The sequence below is a fragment of the Microcaecilia unicolor genome, chromosome 9, assembly GCF_901765095.1.
Source record: "Microcaecilia unicolor chromosome 9, aMicUni1.1, whole genome shotgun sequence".
In the NCBI taxonomy this organism is placed as follows: Eukaryota; Metazoa; Chordata; class Amphibia; order Gymnophiona; family Siphonopidae; genus Microcaecilia; species Microcaecilia unicolor.
Genome location: NC_044039.1, coordinates 144,311,718 through 144,326,583, shown reverse-complemented (window position 1 = coordinate 144,326,583; position 14,866 = coordinate 144,311,718). Strand labels below are relative to the sequence as shown.

Sequence of the window (14,866 nt, the reverse complement as noted above, 5' to 3'; positions counted from 1 at the left end):
TGATGTTACAAAAAGTAATGTACTGTAAACACTTGTGCTTCTTTAGGGCTTATGATTTAGAACTGAGAAACACTAGAGTGCACCAAAGCAAAACAAAAAAAAAAAACAAAAAAAAGAGGGGCCTGATATCACAGTATAAGAATGGAGACTGAACTTTTTCTTGAACCTTGATTGGGATTGTTTTCTCACCACATTATTATTCTTTCTAGGACAGGCAGCACCGCTAAGCTCCTGAGGAAGCAGTAGCAAAACAGTAGCACTCTGTAGAGCTGGCGTGCAGCAAAGCAAAATTGGTTGCCTGATTTCTGAATATTTAACATTATTTGAATATTTTATAATGATGTTATGATAAGGATTGAAAAAAAAAGAAGTAAAAATGAAAACTCTTTTTCAAATTAATGGAGGTTTTTCAGACTAGTCATGAAGCTGCTCAGGAAACAAAGCAACTCGTAGTCGGTTTGGCTTAACAACGAAAACATGTTGGTATCCAGAGCTTCTGAAGTCTTTTCCTCCTTTATATATAGGGTGAGATAGAATATCTTGTCAATTTATATTCTGGAAGATTTTAAGTAACAGGATATAAGCCATAGGGATGTTGAGAGTGTATTTATTCATGCATTCTTTATGTATCCTATACTGTTTATTGTAAGCCACGTTGAACTCAAACTTTTTTGGGATGCGAGATATAAAAGTCACAAATAAATAAATGCTAATCCATCTGTTGGCATTAAAAGAGAAATTCTCACAAGATATTTCTGTGGATAAAGTAGTGTTTTAACCATACAGCTAGGCTATCTGAAAATTGCCCACCATGTTTGTGAATAAATGTATCTGCACTCTTCCACAATGTGTGTGCCTTTATCTGTATTTTGCATAGGAATTCCCAGAGATAGGGCTGCAACAATGTGCATGTTTTTGTGATTTCAAAAGTCCACGTGTTGCTTTGGTTGGATGAAGTACCCACAGAAAAAGAAGCATGCATTTGCAGATATTGTTTCATTCAGCAATGTGAAATCGCACATGGACTTTCACTTTGAAAACCAGTGCAAAATCAACAGGCAAAAAGCTCCCATGGACTTTGCAGCAACGTGGGCAGTATGAAAACCACCCTCCTAAGAGGCCCAGAGACATTAGGTTTCCCTGGGAACTCACAGATACACTTCAGACTGTAGTGTCAGATCAACCTTCCTTTTAAGGTGCATTAAAGTCTGCCACTCATGTTTGTATTGGGGGAAATGTAGTAATATTACAGTTTCAATAGCATGGAGCAGGCAGGTCTCCTGGGAGACCAGTAGAACTCGCATGTCCCAAACGACCAAAACCGTGATATTACTGCTGATGGTAAGATTATGGGTGATAGACTCCTCCACACCAGAGGGAACTCCGCAGGGCTGGCTCAAAGCATGAGCTGGGTGAGGAACTGGCTCAGGGTTCAAAAAGCTCACCGGCTCAGCCTTCACAGCAACATGTGAGCATGTTTTGTTCTCATCATTGTGCTCCCTTCTCTGCATGGCCATAGGGAATTGCACAAGTTTAAACAAAAGAACAGGTACTTACTGATCTTGTGTTTAAACCTGGAGCAGTGCCAGTGGCCGAGCATGGAGGAGAGCACAGCGGTGAGAGCAAAGCAATATGCCATCACATGATGTAAAAGGCAGAGCCAACATTGGCAGGAGGGAGGGGTGGAGGCACTGAAGCAGATTAGGGAGGGGGGGGGGGGGGTCCTAGACCAACAATTGTCTCAGGGCGCAACAAGACCTTGAGCCAACACTGGAACATTGCACCCCATAATCCAATTGGATCAATGCTAAGAACCATCCTCCTGGTTTCCAGCTTTGTAACTGAAAGCCATGGAAAACAGTGGTTCTCTGGAGGTCCATCCCCAACCCAGGAAATACCTGTGAGCTGTGTGTACTGCCTGAAGACATCAAAAGGGGAGGGTCCCAGGAGGAGGAAGACATCAATGATTCCACCTTCAGACATCCAGCGCACATCTGTTTCAGGCACTACTCTTTTCTTAGTCATGTCTGTAGCAGCCTTGTGCAAAGCAGGTTGGGAATAGAAAATCAAAAAAGTATTTTATAATCACATATCCTACAGCAAACTGAGGGTTCAGAGTGTCAGAAAAAAAGCAGATATGGGATGAAGCCTTCTCAGTGTTTCAAGTGAGATGTAATAAATATGTCATCAGATAGCAGAATTAGAAAGGCAAAGATGCTGCAGCAGATTTTGGGGTGGGGAGGGGGAACAGGGATCCCAAATAAAAAAAAAAAAGACTTACGTTTTCATTCTAAAAAAGGCGGAGAAACTAGTTACCCCATTCCCCTCAAATTATACACTAGGGGGTAGATTCAGAATATGGTGCTCAAATTTGGGTGCAGAATAAAATCAGCATGGAGCTCTATTCTATTCAAACGTGTTGTAATTCAATTATAGACATTTTTTTTTTAGTTTTTTTTGCTCTTAGCTATTTACTTATTGTACTTCCATGGTATAAATACTGGAACAGATCCCAGGAATTCTGTAATACTATGCGTATCTTTACTGAATGACCCTTACCCACCCATGCCCCTCTAATATCCGTGGCCACTTTTGAGTTGTGCGCAGTAGGATTTGCACACGGATGTGTATAGAATAGCACTTAGCGAGATGTGTGCACAAATCTAAAATGTTGTCAATTAATACCAGTGATTGATTGCTAGCGCCCAACTATTGGCAATAATTGGATCATTAGCCAACTTAATTGCATTCACAACTCAGGGTTCCCAGATATGGGCACCCTTTATAGAATCCATAGGTAGATCCACTTCCTTGTACTGTGTGTTTCTCTCATCAGAACATCTTAGGACTGGACAAGCTACTCTAATAAACAGGTTACTATAAGAGGAACAACTCCAACTTAATAATAATCTCTCTATATAAAAAGCAACACCAACGTTCTATGAAGCCTCCAGCCGGAAGTGTGAAGGGGGCGAGATATCCGGTTTCCCTATGAGTGTCTTCCCCGCCCTCTCTGTAACACAGTCAGTGAAGGAAAACAGCAGAGCACGAAATCAAATCGCTGGCTCTGTAACAGTGAAGGACTCAGAGGGGGGAGGGGAGAGAGGCCAGAGGGCAGGGACACACACACTCCCACATGCACACAGAAGAAAACATTGCTAGCCCCCGTTTCATTTGCATCAGAAACGGGGCTTTTTTACTAGTATAATAATAAAATGTATTTATAACCCGCATTATCATAAAATTCTTAGGGGGTCTTTTACTGTGGTAGAAATCAGCTGATTTCTACCGTGAGCTACAAACGCTACTGTGGCTTAGTAAAAGACCCCCTAAGTGAGGAACAAAATTACATACATAATGAAATACATTATAAGCAACGCACCATGAGACATGTCATCAAAACAATCAGCAGTGTTAAATACCATAAACTGAAAAAAAAAAGTTCATAAGGTATAGTAAAAGTGTCCTCATTACTCCAGTAATCCATATACCCGAGTAACGAAATTAGTTTTCAGTTTTTAAACTGGGTAATGTTCTGTACAGAGCAAATCCCAACAGGTAGTTCTGTTGTAGTTATATAACAACTAGTAAATAAGGCCCGTTTCTGTCAGAAATGAAACAGGCACTAGCAAGGTTTTCCCCGGAGTGTATGTTTGAGAGAGAGAGAGTGTGTGTGAGAGATGGAGGGTGTGATAGACAGAGAGTTAGTGATAGAGAGTGTATGTGAGAGACAGAGAGTGAGTGAGTGCCCCCTCTCTTTATGGTCTGAGGCCCCCCTTCCACCCCCTCTCCCCCTGCCCCCCTGCAGCCACCCATGTGCTGCGACCCTCCTCTCCCCCTGCCCCCCCTGCAGCCAACCATGTCCAGCAACCCTACTCTCCCCCTGCCCCCCCTCCAGCCACCCATGTCCAACTACCCTGCTCTCTCACCTGCCCCTCCTTCATCCACCTAGGTTGTGTAAACAATTCTTCGGGGCAGGCAGAAAAGATCCCCGGTCCTGCCTGCCCGCTGCTGGCGCTGGTGCTGACGCTCCCCCGCTTCCGGATCGCTGTTCAAAATGGCCGCCAAGACTTCCAATGGCGGACTCGCGAGACTGCCATTGGAAGTCTCGGCGGCCATTTTGAACAGCGATTCGGCAGCGGGGGATCGTCAGCGCCAGCATCAGGCAGGCAGGACCGGGGATCTTTCCTGCCTGCCCTGAAGAATTGTTTACACAACCTAGGTGGATGAAGGAGGGGCAGGTGAGAGAGCAGGGTAGTTGGACATGGGTGGCTGGAGGGGGGGGCAGGGGAGAGGAGGGTCGTTGTTTGATGCGCCGCTCCCTGCCACTTGCTCCACGTGTTTCCCTACTCCTCCCCCTGCCTGGGAATCAGCTGTGACGTCAGCCTGGCTACGGAGCCTAGCTCAGCAACTCCGAAGGTGCCACAGACACAGGCAGACACATTAGAATTAGAACGTTGGTGGTGAGAATTATTGTATAGGATGTTTACTAAGGTGCAGGGGGCAGATAACATGTATTACCTAACATTTTGTACTGTGGGTCCAATTATTTCCAAATGGGGCCTATTTGTTAATAACCCACAATAACAGATCATTGCACAGCACTCCTTAGTAAATAAACTCCTATCATTAAGAACACATTTGAGAATTTCTAAAAAAGGAGATAATTAAATAATACTGTGACCAGGGGTGGTTAGGGAGGAGTGGGAGGGAGAAAACACAGTTATAATTCATAAAACAGTTGTTCATCTCACTCTGGAACCTGAGCAAGACAATTTATGCAAACTAGCTCTGCATCATTAGTATTCTGAAATGTTAAAAAACATAACGATTTTGAATTTTAAAAAAACATAAAAAAAGACAGAGAATAAACTTCAAAAACATTTCTGCAGGGGAAATGGTTCTTTACTCAGATGGGGATAAGTCATCAGTATAGCTAGAGTGGCCTGGATTTGCTTGGATAGGATCCTGGGCGAACAGTTCCATTTGCTGTTTACTGATTTTACTCCAAGTTCTAAGTTCAGAGTAAACCAGAAACTTCAGACCTTTGTGTCAAGAATGGAGTTTTTAGTCATCATCACTGTTTCAGTGGCAAAGAAACAAAGAATTATATTTAGCGTATGCAATGGATTTAAATCTGGTTGCTATTGAGGTCATGCCAGAATGGTTGTCTTCCCTACCACCTTCTATCCAGGAGCTCGGTAGACATCTTACCTCAATGAAAGCAGGTTTTGTGCTAAGCTCTACCAAGGTTTCAGAGGCATTCAGCCAGAAGACGCCAATTGTCCGCTCTGGTTTATGTGCCAGAAGTAAGGGCACCAAACCATAAAGACCCCTCTTGTTCTGGAGCTCATACCCAAAAACATCCAAGTTATACAGCCGATATGCATCAGAGCCACTGAAACACAAAAACTGGGGATTTATCATCTGTCACTTATCAGAGTCTACTAACATATTATGTAAAACATTCCCAGGCACTCTAGCAAGATCTAGAAATTCTTGTTACTGGTCTCACCAGGACCAGCAGCTTCTGACATTGAACTGCATTTTATAGATACAAAAATTCTCTAGCTGCCCTATTTCACAAATTTTCGTTCGATGCCTTTTAACATGCATGGTAAAGCCTTGCTGCATAGTTTGCTCTCTTAGTACTCAAACAAAGGGCTTAGGGCCAGATTCAGTAAATGCACCAAGAAATAGGCACTGGGAAAAATCAGCATGCAGCGCTATTCTGTAAAGGGCGCTCTGGGATGAGAACTCTTTTTATAGAATCGCGCAGACTGCCGATTCCTGCACCCAATCTTGGCCACGAGGATTTATGCCACTTGAAACCTGATGTAAATCCTGATATGCAAGTTGGGTTCACTTTTGCTTAATTATGTAGCACAGCAAGCAACTTTTCGGAATGCCCCTGACCGCCCTTTCTTCTCCCATGGTCATGCCCACTTTTGGGTTGTGCATTATGGGATTTGACCAACCTGTGTTACAGAGTAGAGCGCAGGAAGTTAGGTGCACAAATCTCAATGGCAATAATTTGTTAGTATACAATTATTGACTTAATTGTTACTAATTGAGTTGTGCACGCAACTCAGGAACGCACCCAATTTTGGGCGCGCTACTTTTGGTGACCTTTATAGAATCTGGAGATTTCTTCTTATTCAATTCATTTCAGGTCTTATATACTGCTAATATCCCCTGTTTAGGGTTCATTGCGGTTTACATCAACAGTGGGACAAAAAGTTGATACAATAACTAGAACGCTGAGGTGAATACAATATTATAAATAGGACATTGACGTGAATACAATCTTGTTGGTTACGTGCAATGTTATATTGCACTATAGGGTATGAGTATAGAATAGGTCACTTAGTTTTGCAGCCATAATTATTTCTAGTGATCAAATGTTACACAATTTCACCACTTTCAGTGAAAAATTCCTTCCCTTCAAAGTGGTGAAATCAGAGGATGCCCGCTTTTTTGTAACATCATATCATTTGTTAAAAGTACTTATATACCTCCATATTGACTAAAAATCATTCAAAGCGGTTAATAACATTTAAACGGTATTAAAACTCATCCACTAGCAAAAACTTTCTAACTCAAAGTTTTTAAATTGCTTTCAGAAGGATGGGATATTCGTCTCCACATCCATATCCCCTGGCAACTTATTCTACCCCTCTATTTCACCATTCACATCATTAATGAATGCAAAATGCATTATATTTACTGTCCGGTAATGAAACCACTCCAGTGGCGTACTAAGGGGGGGGGGGCGGTGGGGGCGGTCCGCCCCGGGTGCACGCCGCTGGTGGGGGGGGGGGTGCCGCGCGCCTGTCGGCTCTTTTTTTTCATGCTCCCTCTGCCCCGGAACAGGTTACTTCCTGTTCCGGGGCAGAGGGAACATGGAAACGAAGAGCCGACAGGCACGCGGCACCCCCCCCCCCCAAGCGGTGTGCACCCGGGGGGGGGGGGGTTCTTTCGCCGGGGGGTCGCGCTGCACCCGGGGGGGGGGGGGCGCATCGGCGATCTGCCCCGGGTGTCAGCGCCCCTAGGAACGCCACTGAACCACTCCCATCAAGACTCACTGTTTCCAGTGATGTAACGACCATTCCTGGTTGTTCTCAGTTCTGTCTCTATTTTATTTGTCATTGTTCTAGCATTTGCCCCTGGAAAACTGATTATTTCATTACCCTTGTCCATTTGCGTTTCAGATACCTTGACATAAGTACATAAGCATTGCCATACTGGGAAAGACTAAAGGTCCATCAAGCCCAGCATCTTGTTTCCAACAGTGGCCAATCCAGGTCACAAATACCTGGCAAGGTCCCAAAGAAGTACAAAACATTTTATACTGCTTATCCCAGAAATAGTGGATTTTCCCCAAGCCCATTTAATAATGGTCTACGGACTTTTCCTTTAGGAAGCCGTCCAAACCTTTTTTAAACTCCGCTAAGTTAACCGCCTTTACCACATTCTCCGGCAACGAATTCCAGAGTTTATAGGGGTAAAGTGTATGGCTTTTGGCTGAGCCACCTTTGGTTCTTCAGTGGAGATCCCTCATGATTCGGAAAGTGTCTATAGAATGTCAAACCCTTAGACACTGTGCCTGGGCATTGTTTTCTGTCAAACCTAGGAACCCTTTTAGGCCACCTTGACACCAATGGTGTGCAAATTCTTAACCTTTTAAGCTTTTTCTCTTACCATGTTCAATGTCCCTTGAGGATGCCGAGTGGCTATTATAAATTCGATATGGGTTTTCTGGGTTTTTATTTTTAATCTCTGGTGTGTGTATGGTTCATTGCATGGAGGGAAGGGAAGGGGAGGAAATTGGATCCTTTGTATTGATGCTGTCTTGGATCTATTGTTGGGGTTTCATGTTGTTAACTTGTCTGAAACTCTTCAACAAGGCCTACAAAAGTCATCCTTAATGAAACAAATCACTTCTTATACCACCCAAGTGCTTTAAAACACCTCTCACACGACCTTACCTAACACATTTCCATCTAAATCCTCATCTACCTTCAGCTTATTATGGACTGTATCTAAGATTATGTAATGACTATATCATATTAACACCCTGTAAGCCACATTGAGCCTGCAAAAAGGTGGGATAATGTGGGGTACAAATGCAATAAATAAATAAAATAAATAACATACACAGAATTTCTCAAAAAACAAAAAAAAAATCCACTAGCTTCCTATACAGGCCAGGGTCATTTCTAAATTCTGTTGCTTGTTGTATAAGGTGATCTATGGTCTCTCTCATATATTTATAAGATCATTTTGTGTTTTTGGTATCTACTAAATACTAAATCTACTAGAAATGTTAATCCATTCATTTATTCGTCTTTAAAAAACAAGATGAGGTTAACATTATTGATACTTTACTGTCATTTCAAGCAGCGAGGTTAGATAAAGAGGTACCTACCTTATTACTGTCTACTGCTAACCATCTCCCTGCTTACAAAGCTGTGCTAGCGGCTGCTGGTGCGGTAATGCCGACACAGCCCATTCACTTTGAATGGGATGTTGGCATTGCCACTCGGCTTTGTAAACAGTGGGTATATGTCTTTCAGAAAACAGCTTAAAACGTTTTTTATTTACGGGACGTGTTGAATTCTAGAGGGTCTGGCTGATTTGTGGAGTTCAATTATAGAAATTTTTTAGGTTTTCTGCTGTTAGCTATTTACTTATTGTACTTTCTGGTAATTGTCCAGTTTATTGGTTTTTGTTATCTGCTTAGAACCGCAAGGTTGACTGCGGAATATAAATTTTATTGTTATATTATGTTCTCCTCTGCTGGCTGCTGCTTTCCAGTAAAGCAGGAGGTGCACAGGGCTCCGTAGCCTCATGAGACCCACAGGCCCTGTGTGTCTTGACTTCAGATGGAAAGAACCCAGCCACACCTCCTAAAGGGAGGCTGGGCACAACCGGGCCGATGGCCTGCGACGATAGGGAGGGCGGGGGGAGGGGGAATCAAGCAGACAAAGGGTTAAGGCTGGGAAGGGGAGGGGCCACTGTACCAGAACCCTTCCCCATGCATGCTCAGTTTTCATTCTGGTATTTACAATTTGTGTTGGGAGCACGGCACAGGCTGAGAATAGGGGCAGGGCAAAATTTTGTGCCCACCCACTTTGGGGCTCAGTCCTCCCCAAAATTGAACATTTGGCTATGCCACTGCTTTCCCACTGTAGCAGAGCAGGCCCTTTTCCTTCAGAGCAGGTTTTTGGGGCCCTAGGTGTTTACCTAGCTTGCCTGCTGGTTAAGGCCAGCCCTCATATGACCCTTGTCATCAACCAGCTAGCTTTAGTCACCACCAATAACCTAGAATACCAAGTGGACTGTCTCTGTGCACACCTTTTGGCTGGCAAAGTCTTCCTACAAATGCCAGCTGCAGCATTTAGTTTCAAGCAGGGGCGTATCTGCGTGGGGCCACAGGGGCCTGGGCCCCCGCAGATTTCGCCCTGGACCCCTCTACTGCCGCCAACACCTACCTTTGCTACGGGGGACCCCAACCCCCGCCAGCCGAGGTCCGCTTCCTCTAAAAATATTCGTTGAGCTGAGGTCTTTTAAGTTGTTCGTCCTCGCTCCCACTCCTCCATACTGCTGTTGAAACTCTCCGGAATCCAGTTTCGGAGTCTGTCTGATGTCGCTGCACGTTGTACGTGCAGGATGACGTATAACGTGCAGCGACGTCAGACATACTCCGAAACTGGATTCCGGAGAGTTTCAACAGCAGCACGGAGGAGTGGGAGCGAGGCCGAACAACTTAAAAGACCTCAGCTCAACGAATATTTTTAGAGGAAGCAGACCTCGACTGGCGGGGGTTGGGGTCCCCCGCCAGCAAAGGTAGGTGTTGGCGGCGGTAGTGGGGTGGTGGTGATGGCGGCGGCGGGGGGGGGCTATAATGTGCCCCCCCCCCACTCTGGCTCCCCCTACCGCCGAATCCCAGATACGCCCCTGGTTTCAAGTTTCAAGCAGTTTATAATATAAAGCAAACGTTATAGAAAAGAAGAACTGGAAAGGAAACAGTTAACATAGGATAGAAAAAAAAACAATCATGCTGCTGATGCATCTGCAGCACACCACACTCCTATATCAACATGTCCTATGGGCTGTAAAAAGAAAAAAAAGCGTTGGGGGAGTTAACATCCCAAGGTGATGGATGAATCTTCAACTGTGCCTTAACTTGAAGGAGTAGCCTACTGATTAGTGCAGTGGCCTGAGAACCAGGGGAATTGGGTTCAATTCCCACTGCAGCTTCTTGTGACTTTGGACAAATCACTTAAGCCTCCATTGCCCCAGGTACAAAATAAGTACCTGTATATGATATTTAAATCCCTTTGATTGTATCCATAGAAAGGTGCTATATCAAATCCCATCTCCTTTATAGGAAGGTTCTAGACAGAGCGCCAAGGGGAGTTTATTCTAGAGGGTAGGATCAACCACCAAAAACAAAGAAATATTCAGCACTGGCCAAACAGCAGTACTAAATATCCGTATTTGTGACATTTGTATCCCACATTATCCCAAACAAGTTTGAGTTCAATTTGGCTTAGAATAAACAGTATAGGATACATAAAGAATACATAAGAAAGTAATTTGTTGTAAGAATCCAACTTTACAATACAGTATCAAATGTTCTGGGATAGCTATGGATGTTTAACATTTAGAAAATCTTTTATGAATGAGAAATTGTACAAGAAGCAAAGAGAAAGTTAATGGTAAATGGAGTATAGACCACCACACCAACTGCAAGAGATCTGGACAGCGATACTCAGTACTGTTACTTAGACAACTATATGGATACATTAGGACATCTATTTTTCTGTCCTGAGCTGTTTGGATAGTTATCCAGACAATTTCAAACACTGCCCCAGTGTTTTCTGGACAGTGCTGCTGAAAATCAGCAGACAGCCCCAGTAAGCGGCACTGATCCAAGTAGCAAGTGTTTTTGAATATTGGGTTGCTGCCCTTGAAGAATTTTTGTCCATTCTTCCATCTAGAACTGTTTCACTTGTGTCACATTGATAGTTTCCACACATGACTAGCTCACCTCAACTTTTGCCACAACATTTCAAGAAGCTTACAACTCTTTGACTTGGACAATCCAAAACACAAAATTTCTTTTTCTTTAGCAATTCTGTACTGGATATACTTGAATGTTTGGGGTTACCTTGCTGTGTAGATTGCCTGACATTTTTCTCTAGAATTCTCATATAAAGCAAAATTCATCGCTTCTTCCCCGAAGCCAAGCTGTCAAGGTCCTAATACAGCAGAGCGGTCCCACATCATGACACCTCTACCACCATGCCTGAGGCTCTCACTTTGGAAGGCAGAATTTGGCTTTTGCTAAACAAAGCACTAGTTACTGTAACCTAAAAGTTCAGTTTTTGACTTATCTAGAGAATATTATTACAGAAGTCTTGTGGATCATCTAAGCATTCTTTGACAAATGTGAGACAGGCAGCAATGTTTTTTTAGAGAGTTATTTTCCCATCAACTACATTCTAATGCTGCATAAAGCCAAGTGATATAGCAAGTTGAATAAACTAAGTGTAACAGTATTTTTCGTTTTTGGTGGTGGATGCATGAACTCTTGCATCAGCCACAGTGAGACAAGGCCACTTTGCTGCATCAGCTGTTTAGCCTGGCATCATTGATAATACCATAAATTCGGCTTTACGCCTGAATGCTTTAGAGGAGAATGTCATACTACCTGTTTGTGAGCTGCAGCTGAGCCAAAATACAGACCATCCCAGGGGATTCACAAAAATGTTCTTGGCACTATACACCTCTCTAATTCTTCTATACAATTAGCAAACATTTCTTCTATGTTTATCTTTTATCCCTCAAAGTCCACCTGAATCTATGCCAGTTTAAATAAATGCAGGAAGAAAAATTTCTGCTGCTTTACCTGGTGCTTTGGAGCTGCAGTGGCTCTGTGCGCTCCGGTAGTCCATACACATGTTCATATCCATGCAGAGAAAAATCAAGTCCCACAGAGCTGGGGCCTGAGGATGATAAACAAAAACAGAAATGCAGAGAAAAGCCTGTGGGGTTGATTTGAATGTTGAACTAGAATCCATCTTACCACTGGCTTTGTAATCTATGAAATTGCCAAACTGTTCTTTCCAGAAGCCAAGATCTTCTTCACCAGTCTGTTTAGAAAAATAAGGTTTTATTGTGCATCCAAAAATATCCTCTGCAACACAGTAATTTCAAAACATGAATGCATGACAGTTCACATTAAAAAATTAACCTGCCTAGAAATGAACTGTCTTAACATTAATTTGTCTGGCCTAAGCACTAAAATATAGGCTAGAATGGATTTAGTGGCAGGCACCAAAAAATTTAGCACACGTGCTAAAACTGCTGAATGCACAGTGCACTAAATATTTGTGCACACTCACTAGAAAACTGCCACTATAGCAGGCACACAAGCATAGTATACATGATCCCTGAAAATGTGTACTTTTCATGAAAGTACCATTTCACAATTTCCCATGCTAAGCAGCTCAAGGTAGGAGTTTGTTTTAGAAAACTGGTGTGCTTTGCCTGTTGAGTCAGGGAAGGGGGTTAAACATTAGGTCACTGGGGCCTTTACTGGTGGTGCCAAGGGGATAAGGAGTAGGGAGTTACTTTGGGGCATGAAGACCCCATGAAGGATTAAGGCACAGGTGTCTCTTCAGTGTAATATCAGAGGGAGCTCTCAATAACAGAGCCCCCAGTGCAATGTTAACTGTTATCATGCAAGCCTTGTGGGCAGGGGCGTAGCCAGACTTCGGCGGGAGGGGGGTCCAGATCCCCCAGGTGATGGGGCACATTTTAGCCCCCCCCCCCGGCGCCGCCGACTTCCCCCTGGCCATTGCCACCCCCCCCCCCCCCCCGCCGCCACCACCACCGACTTTGACCCCCCCCCCTCCTGCCGCCAACCCTCCCCCGCCTACCTTTGCTGGCGGGGGACCCCAACCCCTGCCAGCCGAGGTCCTCTTCTTCCTTCGTTCTGTTTCTGAGTCTGACGTCCTGCACATCAGACTCAGAACGAAGGAAGAAGAGGACCTCGGCTGGCAGGGGTTGGGGTCCCCTGCCAGCAAAGGTAGCAGATGGCGACGGTGGGAGGGGGGGGTCGAGAGGGTTGTTGGCAGGGGGGTCCAGGGCCAAATCTATGGGGACCCAGGCCCCCGTGGCCCCACGTAGCTACACCCCTGCTTGTGGGTACATTAATATTTAACATCCATTCTAAAGTGGGAATTACATTTCAGGCTTTAACAAGCATAATCAAAATAGCACATGGAGCAGCCCATACCATGCTATATCCCAGCCTAACCTGCATCTGACGTTCCCGCATTTGGGCACTAATTCTATAAACAAAGCACTATTGTTTACCCAGCATTTACACACATAAATGCCCAAAGTCTCACTATGCACTATTCTGTAAATATGCATATATCTTTGATAGGGGGAGTTCACATGGGTAGTGTTAGGTCGGGCCTCACATTTAAGCATTTAGGGATAGGTTCAAGAAAAAGCACCAACATGTAGGTGATGGGATGCTAACTTTAGGGGCAAACACTTATGCCATGTCAAAGGCCGGTGCAACTCTTTACGTCTATTAGTAGTTAGGCGTGTAACTCTTAGTATTCTGTAATCTGCGCGTTTAACTCCTAGGCACGCCATGACCTGGCCAGGTCCCTCCCATATCCACATCCCCCAGAAGTTGCATGTGATGGAATCAGTGTGCACAACTTCTAGAATAACGACTAAGAGCAATTGTATGTGCAAATGCTAATTGGTGGCAATTAGCACCAGTTAACAACATTAGCAGCCAATATTTGGCTGTTAACTCCAATTATGAAAAAAGTAGTGTGCACAACCGCCCTTATTCTATAACTTGTGCATGCAAATTTGCATGCTAGGCATAAATTTGGGTGTGCAGCTTTATAGAATTTGGGGGTTAATTTATAGAAGCTCATAAATTATACGAATTATCTCCCCAATCTAGGCAGGAGCACTAGGGCACGCACCTAACTACCTTCCTGGATCATGCACATAGACAAAAAGGACAAAATAAAAAACACCTGCAGAAAATAACTACAGAAGTGAAAAGAAGAAGAAAAACAAAACTGCTCCTTCACCTGAAATCCGCTTTTAAGATGCGACTTTCATTCCCCAGATTTAGGAATGTTGATGAGGCAAAGCCCAGATTACTGCAACAGCGTTTTTTTTAGGTTGTAAGTCCCTAATATTGAAAAAGCTCCAGACTTCCCAAAACATGGCAGCCAGACTTATTTTTGGCAAGTCAAGATTCGATAGTGCAACACCTCTTCGAGAGAAGCTTCACTGGCTCCCAATCAGAGAAAGAATTAACTTTCAAGTCCACACAATGATTTACAAGATATTACACGGAGAAGCCCCCACCTACATGAATCACCTTATCGACCTCCCAACCAGGAACATTTTGACGTCTTCCTGTACTTACCTTAATCTACACCTGCCCAACTGCAAAGGTATTATGTTTAAATCTGTTTATTGACGTATTATATAAAACATATATACATAATGTTCAGCGAATAACCTAATACAACAGACATCAATCCATCCACATACGTCAAAACATTTTCTTCTTTTTATCCCCAAACAACCCCCCTCCCCCCACCCTCCCCTCCTTTTAGTTTTAAACCTTTTGTTAACAGAATCCCCAAAACCCACTTTTAACATAATGTCTATCAGTCCGTACTAATACACACATAACTGCCTCTCCCTCTGAAAACTCCAGTATCTTCCACTATTATTGAACAAGATGCATACCCTCCGTCTACCCCAGAAAGGACATGGAACTCCAGCAGTGAACCAAAATACAATG

At 43.8% G+C, this 14,866-nt stretch overlaps 1 protein-coding gene across 2 annotated transcripts in view; it reads right to left on the bottom strand.

Annotated features, from left to right (window-relative positions):
• Nucleotides 1-14,866, bottom strand: part of GANC (glucosidase alpha, neutral C) — a 109,422-nt gene that overhangs the window by 71,447 nt on the left and 23,109 nt on the right. For both annotated transcript variants that reach the window (XM_030214423.1, XM_030214424.1), the window contains exons 7-10: nucleotides 12,095-12,161; nucleotides 11,918-12,014; nucleotides 5,215-5,398; nucleotides 1,899-2,037 (exon numbers count right to left, since the gene is read on the bottom strand). In XM_030214423.1, the coding sequence (XP_030070283.1) occupies nucleotides 1,899-2,037; nucleotides 5,215-5,398; nucleotides 11,918-12,014; nucleotides 12,095-12,161 (487 nt within the window). The remainder of the gene's footprint in view (nucleotides 1-1,898; nucleotides 2,038-5,214; nucleotides 5,399-11,917; nucleotides 12,015-12,094; nucleotides 12,162-14,866) is intronic.